Here is an 8,390-nt window from a genome sequence, read left to right as displayed (position 1 = left end):
GGCGGCGGCGGCGAGCCCCGGGCCGGGCCCCGCGCACCGCTCGCGTCCCGGAAAGTGGAGCTGCAACTTGGCCGCGACTGAACCTGTTTGCACCGCTCCGCCGAGGGCGACCCGGCTGCGGCGGCGACGGCGATCCCGGCCCTCGGCCTCTTTGGCAAGTGGTTTGTGCTGCAGAGAAACTTTCCACCTGTGAGCCGGACCGGCGCTAAGTGCGTGTGTTTTTGCCTCTTTTTTGTTGCTGTCGCCTCCACCTCTCCCCATTCTTCTCTCTGCCAGGACCTCTCCCCGCGACCCACGGCTCGTTCCGTCTGAGCCCCTCTCCGTCCCCCCCCGCCCCCCGGCCGTCTATGCTCCAGGCCCCCTCCTCGCGGTGCCGGTGAACCCGCGAGCCGCCCCGATGTACAGCATGATGATGGAGACCGACCTGCACTCGCCCGGCGGCGCCCAGGCCCCCACGAACCTGTCGGGCCCGGCCGGGGCGGGCGGGGGCGGCGGTGGCGGCGGCGGCGGCGGCGGCGGCGCGGGAGCCAAGGCCAACCAGGACCGGGTGAAGCGGCCCATGAACGCCTTCATGGTGTGGTCCCGCGGACAGCGGCGCAAGATGGCCCAGGAGAACCCCAAGATGCACAACTCGGAGATCAGCAAGCGCCTGGGCGCCGAGTGGAAGGTCATGTCCGAAGCCGAGAAGCGGCCTTTCATCGACGAGGCCAAGCGGCTGCGCGCGCTGCACATGAAGGAGCACCCGGACTACAAGTACCGGCCGCGCCGCAAGACCAAGACGCTGCTCAAGAAGGACAAGTACTCGCTGGCCGGCGGGCTGCTGGCGGCAGGCGCGGGCGGCGGCGGCACGGCCGTGGCCATGGGCGTGGGCGTGGGTGTGGGCGCGGCGGCAGTGGGCCAGCGCCTCGAGAGCCCGGGCGGCGCGGCGGCCGGCGGCTACGCGCACGTCAACGGCTGGGCCAACGGCGCCTACCCCGGCTCGGTGGCGGCGGCGGCGGCCGCCGCGGCCATGATGCAGGAGGCGCAGCTGGCCTACGGGCAACATCCGGGCGCGGGCGGCGCGCACCCGCACGCGCACCCGGCGCACCCCCACCCGCACCACCCGCACGCGCACCCGCACAACCCGCAGCCCATGCACCGCTACGACATGGGCGCGCTGCAGTACAGCCCCATCTCCAACTCGCAGGGCTACATGAGCGCCTCGCCCTCGGGCTACGGCGGCCTCCCCTACGGCGCCGCGGCCGCCGCAGCCGCCGCCGCGGGCGGCGCGCACCAGAACTCGGCCGTGGCGGCGGCGGCGGCGGCGGCGGCCGCGTCGTCGGGCGCCCTGGGCGCGCTCGGCTCGCTCGTCAAGTCGGAGCCGAGCGGCAGCCCGCCGGCCCCGGCGCACTCGCGGGCGCCGTGCCCCGGGGACCTGCGTGAGATGATCAGCATGTACTTGCCGGCCGGCGAGGGCGGCGACCCGGCGGCGGCGGCCGCAGCCGCGGCGCAGAGCCGGCTGCACTCGCTGCCGCAGCACTACCAGGGCGCGGGCGCGGGCGTCAACGGTACGGTGCCCCTGACGCACATCTAGGGACGCGGGGGGCCCTGCGGCCGGCGACGGGCCGCCTGGCTTTTGTACAGACGTTTCCACGTTCTCGTAAACAGGCAAACACTGGCGCCGAGCACCAGGTGACACCCGGCCCCCCTAACCGGGAGCTCCTGGGGACCGCTAGGCGGGACCGTTGTGCGTTTGAGACTGAACTTCGGTGTTTTCTTGAGACTTTTTGTACAGTATTTATCACCCGCGGAGGCAGAAAGCGTTTTCTTTGCTCGAGGGGACACAGAGACCAAACCATGCGAGAGGCGACGCCAGCTTTTTTCTATCCCGGCCGCGCGCCCGCCCTCCGGCCGCATCGCCTCCTGACGGCGTCGGGTGCCGGCGACGCGGGGAGCTGTTCTCATTTGTTATCGGTGTAGTGAGCCGGAGCCAAGCACACGCTTTTGGTGGTCGTTACCGCCTTGGGGGATTGGTTGGTTAATTTATACCAAGAGATCCCCACTCGCACCCCTCTCAGACGGCAGCGTTATTCTGGGTTTTGTAAAACTTTCTGTATCTGAGCATTTCCGGGTTTTTGTTTTGTATTATTTCATGTAAACGCGTTGTGCAGTTTTTATTGGAGGCGTTGCGGTGTGGGGAGGAGGATTCAGATTATGTACATAGTTTCCCGAAAAGCCTTTCTGCTCAAAACGGTAAAGGAACCTCCACCCTAAAAGTGCATCGAGCTTTGAGTCAATAAATTTGAGAGAGAAAAGTCCGGTTTTTCCCCCTAAACTTGAAACGTGCTAAATTTAGATTCATGTTTTATGAGCTCAAAACACAATCAGTAAATCTGACTAAGGAGAAAGAAAAATTATCAGCATGAACTAAAACGGAGGGAACACCAGGGGAGAGGGTACGGTTTTCATGGAGCTGCATTCAGAGGAACGGAGGGAAGTTAAAATCGGTAATTATTTTGTAGCGTTTACAGTGTTATTACGGAACGAGAAATAATTGCTCCCCCCCCAAAAAATTTATAGTTTTGTAGTCCGGCCGTTGGGTGTGTAGTTTTCAGCTGCCGGCCGCTGCCGGCGGGCTTTTCGATCCCTGGTTTCGGGCTTTGCCTCTTGCAGCTGGCCCGGGACCTGAGTGCAGTTTGGGGCGGAGAAGGGAGGAGAGAAGACCCCAGTGGCGGGACCAGGCCAAGGATGGATGACAGAGACCACGGCGGGGGCGCGGGGGCCCCCGACTCCCGGGCAGTTAACAAGATTGCGAGTGAAATTTTCTGAATTTGGCTCAAGGAGAAACGCACTCTCTAAACCAAAATGTACTGCAACCGAGGCCCCTCCGTCTGTCCTCAGCCCCTCCCTCTGGTATATGTCTCCTTGGAAAGGGACAAAATAATTTCGTTGGATTTTCACACACACAGAACCGACCGCCCCACATGCCCCGCGTGACACTGGGATGCAAGCTGTTAACCGATGTGAACGCAAAATGCGGTGTTTATTATTCTAATGAGATCTGAGGTTGTTTGATGCTTTAAATTTTTTAATTATATTTTTTCTAGGTGTTTATTGGTACCTTGCAGTTTTTTTCTGGATTTTAAAGTTTTCTGTAAAACTTTGTCTTCAAGTAATCTGACAGCATTAAATATTGCATTTAAAATTATACTGTAGCAAATACATTTTGACATTAGTCACAGCATAAAGATGAAATATTTTTGAAAAGAACAAACTTTTAGGCCAGATGGAAATATGTTGATTTCATCAACCCCTCATTTTCTTAACATCTTTTTTTTTTTTTTTTTTTTTTTTTGTCCTGGAATGAGTATAGACTATACTTCCAAACGTGGGCCTATGCTGGCAGGTTAATGAGAAGTTCTTTCAGCCTATGCTGGGGAATAGTTTTAAGTAAAATGCTCACCTGACAATTGACGTGTGTAATCTTTTGGAGTCACTGATAATTTTGCTTCAACCACTCATTCCTTAAGGTGATTGCAGAAATTTCAAGAACGACGTCAATTGCTTCTTTCTAACAAGATAATAAAGTCTCCCTCTTTTTTCTTTTCCCTCTTTTTTTTTTTTTTTTTGCTTTAGCAATCTGATGTGTTTGGATACATAGGGACTGCTGAGTAGAACAGCATCTTCAGATAGTGAGATAGTCTGGGAATAAATGCCACACACAATCCCCTCTGGGAGAGGAAATTCTGTGACGCTCTGTGAACTCCACATGCAGCCTAAGGTGCAGGCCTCATTTACTCTGAAATATACAGAGTTCAGTGGACTCCGGCTGGCTCTTTTGCAGCATCTCCCTGCACTTACTAAGGTGGCAGACAGATGTGGGGTTGTGCTCGAATATATGTGTGACCAAACTTGTATCTATGCTCGACTATTGGCATAAGAATATTAGTAATGTGAGTAACACCTGAAACGTTTCTGACTATAGAAAGCTTAGCAGGATGCGGGGTACTCTGGGAAGAGCTGTCTGTCGATTTCCTGAAAGGTGGACTTACAGTGTGGCATTTCCCCCTGTCTGTCTCATACAGAGTCAGCAGAAATAGTCAATGCCAGGTGGCCCAAGCCACTTTGTTAAAAAACCCAGGAAGATCTTCAAAGAGGGAACTCCTGATATCCAGCAGTTTTGTTGACTAGAACAATGTGAAGGAAAGCAAATATAAATTTTTTAATGATTCAATTTTAAAACAACCTGGGATGGGGGAGTAGAAATTAGCTAGGATTCAGCCTTCAGGATTGAGATCTTATCATTCCAGCACTGTCTCTTCGATTTAAATTCGCGGTGAGAATATTCCACAAGGCTCCCGAGACGCCGCACTCAACTGTGAATTCCGTTCTTGCCAAGGTACCCCGCACCCTATTCACGAACTGAAAATGTTATGTGACCATCATTATACTGTGATGGCCTCATCCACTTCCAGATCCCAGGGCGGTACTTCTATCGCTTATTCCAATTTTGTAGGAAAACCGTGTGGCGAGCGCGGACGGTCTTTGGAGGCCTTGTGCAAAGTGCGCACAACTTCGTGCCGGGACGACCGCGGGAGTTCAGGAACCGGCCTCGGTGCGCCGCCCGGCTCTCCAGGCTGAGGGTAGCACGGTTTGTTTGCTGGAGGAATTTTTTGCTCGTTTCTGTCCTCCGCCCCCCGCCCCTGTTTTATTTTAAACTCACGGGCCCCTTTCGTTGTTGTTAAGACTTTGACCCTACCCTCTCCTCCCCGCCAAAGAAACCCACCGGTAGCTGGAGAAGTGAATTAATTTCAACACGGGTAGCGCGTAGAGCGCGCCTGATGTGCAGATGCGCGTCGGGCGGCGGTGACTGAGAGGTCTATTAAAATCCTGCATGTGGGAGAAGAACAACACGCGTATTCGCGCGTTTCATTTTCCCGACAAAGAGCGGCCAACGCAGATTTCTGTCTCCGAAAAGTTCCAGCTAATTCGAGAAGCCCCTCCCGGGCTGCGGGCCCCGGGAAGGCGCGCTCCGGGGCGGCCCCGACCCCGCTCGCCCGCGCCCCCTCCCCCGCTTCCGCAGCCCGGCCCGCGGGGCAGAGGCTCCAGAAACGTCGGCGACAGAACGTAATAATAGGTTTGATTCCTTGGAAACTTCAAGTGAAAAGCAGACTTGGCCTTGACGCAGCCCTTTTCCCAGCATGACTAGTTGGCGGGATTGAAAGGCCGGGACGGGAGGGGAGGGGTTGAGGGGGCGCGGGCCCCCCGGAGCGAGGAGCCGAGGGAGGTGGGCCCGGGTCCCCGCCCCCCCAGCCCCGCAGGGTCGGGGCGGCGCGGGGACGGCGCGCGCGCGGAGGCCGAGCCCTGGAGGAGGGTACCTGCGACCCCTCACCCTCGACCCCCCACTCCCGGCCCCCGGCCCGCCTCCCCCAGCCCGACGGCGAGGCCCCGCGGGGGGTGCGGAGCTCTTCCTCCCTCCCCTCCCCTCCCTCCCTCCCTCCTCTCCCTCCCCGCCGCCCCCCTCCTTCCCGGCCCTTCCTCCCCAGCTGCGTGCCCGCCAGGACCCCGCTCCGCCCGCCCGCGGGAGCCCGGCAGCGTCGGCGGCGGGCGGCGCCCGGCGTGCGGGTCCCGGTCCCCTCCGGGCCGGGGCCCGGCTGCCCGCCGTCGCCCTCCTCCTGCCGGGTTCGCGGTTCGGCCCCCGCCTCTCCTCCCGTTCACTCCTCTCTCGGCAGCTCTCCAGCCGTCCCTTCCCGTCCCGTGAGCCTCGCTCTCCCCTCCCCTCTACCGCCCCTCCCGCTCCGTCTCCTCCGCTTTCCTGCCCTGCGCTCCCGGCCTTTCCTTTGTCTTTTCTCGCCGCGGCCCGCCTCCCCACCGCGGCCCGGCCCGGGACGCTCCCCCGGAGTCCGGGTCGGGATCGGCAGGTGCCGGGGGCGGCCCGTCCCCCCTCCGCTCCACCGCGTCCCCGCGGGCTCGGCGCGGGAGGGGCGTGGGGTCCCGGGCGTCCACCCCCAGCCCACTCGGGTGCAGCCGGGGGCCGCGCGGGGTGTCAGCCGCCGGGGGGATTAAGATGACTGATGCGAGGGAAGAGGGCAGCGTGTTTTGTGTCTAAAGAGAGCGGGATTAGTGCAGAGAAAGTCCTGACCCGGGGTCAGCTGCAAGTCAAACCCTTTTACAATCAGCGAGCGGAACAGGCCGTCTCCCGGCTCGGCCGCAACAAGTTGGGGGCGGGGAGACGGGAGGCCCGCGCCGAGGCGACTGCAACCGCAGGGCGGACTGCGGGTCGGGCCGAATCCTTCTCCGTCACCAGAGCGCCCGGCTCCACTTCCTGGGCCGCCTCCGGCGGCTCCCTCGCACGCGAGCCCGGGCGGAGAAGGCCGGAGAGGCCCGTCCTGCCGAGGCAGTTGTGTGTGCGTGAGAAACCAAACCTGAAAGACCAGGTCCTTGGGCGCCCTGCCTTTCCGATTTCACCTAGGCTCTGCAGGAATCGCTGCCTGGCTTGGGCTCCTGCAAACCTCGTGGGGGGGGGGGGGCGGGGGGGCAGTACTGGGAGGTGGGCGATGGAATACATTCAGGCTGTTTGTCGTCAGACCCCATTCTCCAGCAGGGCGGAGGAATGAGGCGCTAATCTGGGTGATAAACCCGCGTAGCTCATCAGGGAGCGAAATCCCCATGGCTCATCTGGCAAGTCAGGAAAACTGGAGTTTGCGGTGAAGGATCGGGTCGGGGGTCGGGGGAGAAGGAAGGAGGAGGATAAATTTGTCTTCCTCACCAGTCAAGCTGGGAATTTGCGCTGCAGTAACAGCACGAGGAGCTTTAACAAATACGAAAAGTGGATAAAGCACCCAGACGAGTGGTGTATCCAAAGATAGAAAAAGATCATCTATTTTGATAGTGAAAACAAAACAGAATTGCCATATTTTCCTCTAAATTGGCTTTTCATCTTTAAATGTGAAAACACCAACACCAGAGAGAGAGGGAGAGAAGGCAGTGTTTAAAACACCACGAACAGATACCTCCAAGTGCGCTGCTGTGTTTGCACAGCCACCCTGGGTGACACTGGACTCTCCTGGTGAATGGGTTCCGGGTTCAAAGCACGTAACCGATTGCTACTCCTGAACTGCTAAATGTAACCTATGGGGAAATTTTGTCTGCGGCAGAAAGGCCGGACATCGTGAGTGAGTCTGAACGCCCCGCAGGTCCCTCGCGAGGACTTCATTGCCCACAGCCACTTCAGAACGACCGCGTGGGGACATTAAAGATGCAGTTTGTGAAGAACAGCAGGGCATCACATGCAAAGCCTCGAAATAGTCAGCCAGTCAAATCAGTGGAAAAAATCAGCTTTTGTTAGATTTTGCAGTTTCAGGAATTAGGCATTCACTGCAGAGCTGCAGTTTTGAGAAATTGCAGTGTCAGGCGTGTTCCCAATGGGGAAATATTGTGAGAGTGTGGAGGAATGTAAGATTGGGTTTGACAATGGGGGGACTGACAAGAGTTATCACCCAGACATTGTTCTCTCTCTGCGCACCCCGGAAACGCTAAGTAGAGACGGTATCTAGTGGCAGCAATAGTCCTCCACGCTCACAGACGTGGGGATGAGAGTCTTAGCCTCGAAAAGACTGGCCTCGGGTTTCACAGGAGGAAAACTGGAACGCGTAGGGCACAGAACCTCATAGGTACAGAACACCTATAAACAGTATAGTAGCAGGGTAGGGTCGGCCTGAAGACATTCCAAGCAGAAGCCAACTTCTCCTTTTTCTTTCTAAGCAACAGAACAGGAGGAAATCCAGGTGAGCATGTTGTAACCTGGGCAAGGGTTTAGAAACCTCGTGCTTTTAATTCATCCATGCTATAGGGGGAAATGTAGGTATGTGGGAAAGGCCAGACCTCGGCAGGCGATTTAGCCTGAGTGTCCACACAGATGGAAAAGTAGGGGCTTTGTTCTCTGCGTTAGCAATTGAACTGAAGGGGGACGTTTATCCTTCTAAAAACTGGCCGTTTGCATTTTCACCTCAGGGAGAAACGACACCTGTGCTCAAAGAAAAGGAAGACTCATGGTGAGGTGAGATGATATTTATATTGTTTCTAATCTCTGTCGAGCCTTGTCCAGCAAGATGGGAAAGGATATAAGATTTGGAGTCAGAACTGAAGTTGAATCATGGCTGGTCACATGGCAGCCCTATGTCCTGGGTAACTGTCTTTGCCTCTGAGTCCATTTTCTCACATGTGAACCAGAAATCATCAAGCCAACCTCAGAAGGATGTAGTTGGGATTAAGGATCTAAGAGTATGCTGTGTGCCCAGCAAATAGTAACCTCCCGATAAATGGTGATTTGACACGTAAGCCTGTGTCCGTTCAGGCAGGGATAACGTGGGGAATTGTGACGTCAGTTGCCAAGTGTGGCCTGGCTGGGA

General features: G+C 57.4%; 1 protein-coding gene across 1 annotated transcript; it reads left to right on the top strand.

Moving 5' to 3' along the window:
* Nucleotides 1–397: 397 nt before the first annotated feature.
* On the top strand, nt 398–1,573 carry SOX1 (SRY-box transcription factor 1; the record flags this gene model as incomplete). The annotated part of the gene is made up of 1 exon (XM_082675553.1): nt 398–1,573. The coding sequence occupies one exon, from the start codon at nt 398–400 to the stop codon at nt 1,571–1,573; it is 1,176 nt and encodes a 391-aa protein (XP_082531679.1).
* Nucleotides 1,574–8,390: the final 6,817 nt, after the last annotated feature.

This window comes from Grampus griseus, assembly GCF_964374135.1.
Source record: "Grampus griseus genome assembly, chromosome: 18".
NCBI classification, from domain to species: domain Eukaryota; kingdom Metazoa; phylum Chordata; class Mammalia; order Artiodactyla; family Delphinidae; genus Grampus; species Grampus griseus.
This window is presented reverse-complemented; position numbering and strand designations above follow the sequence as displayed.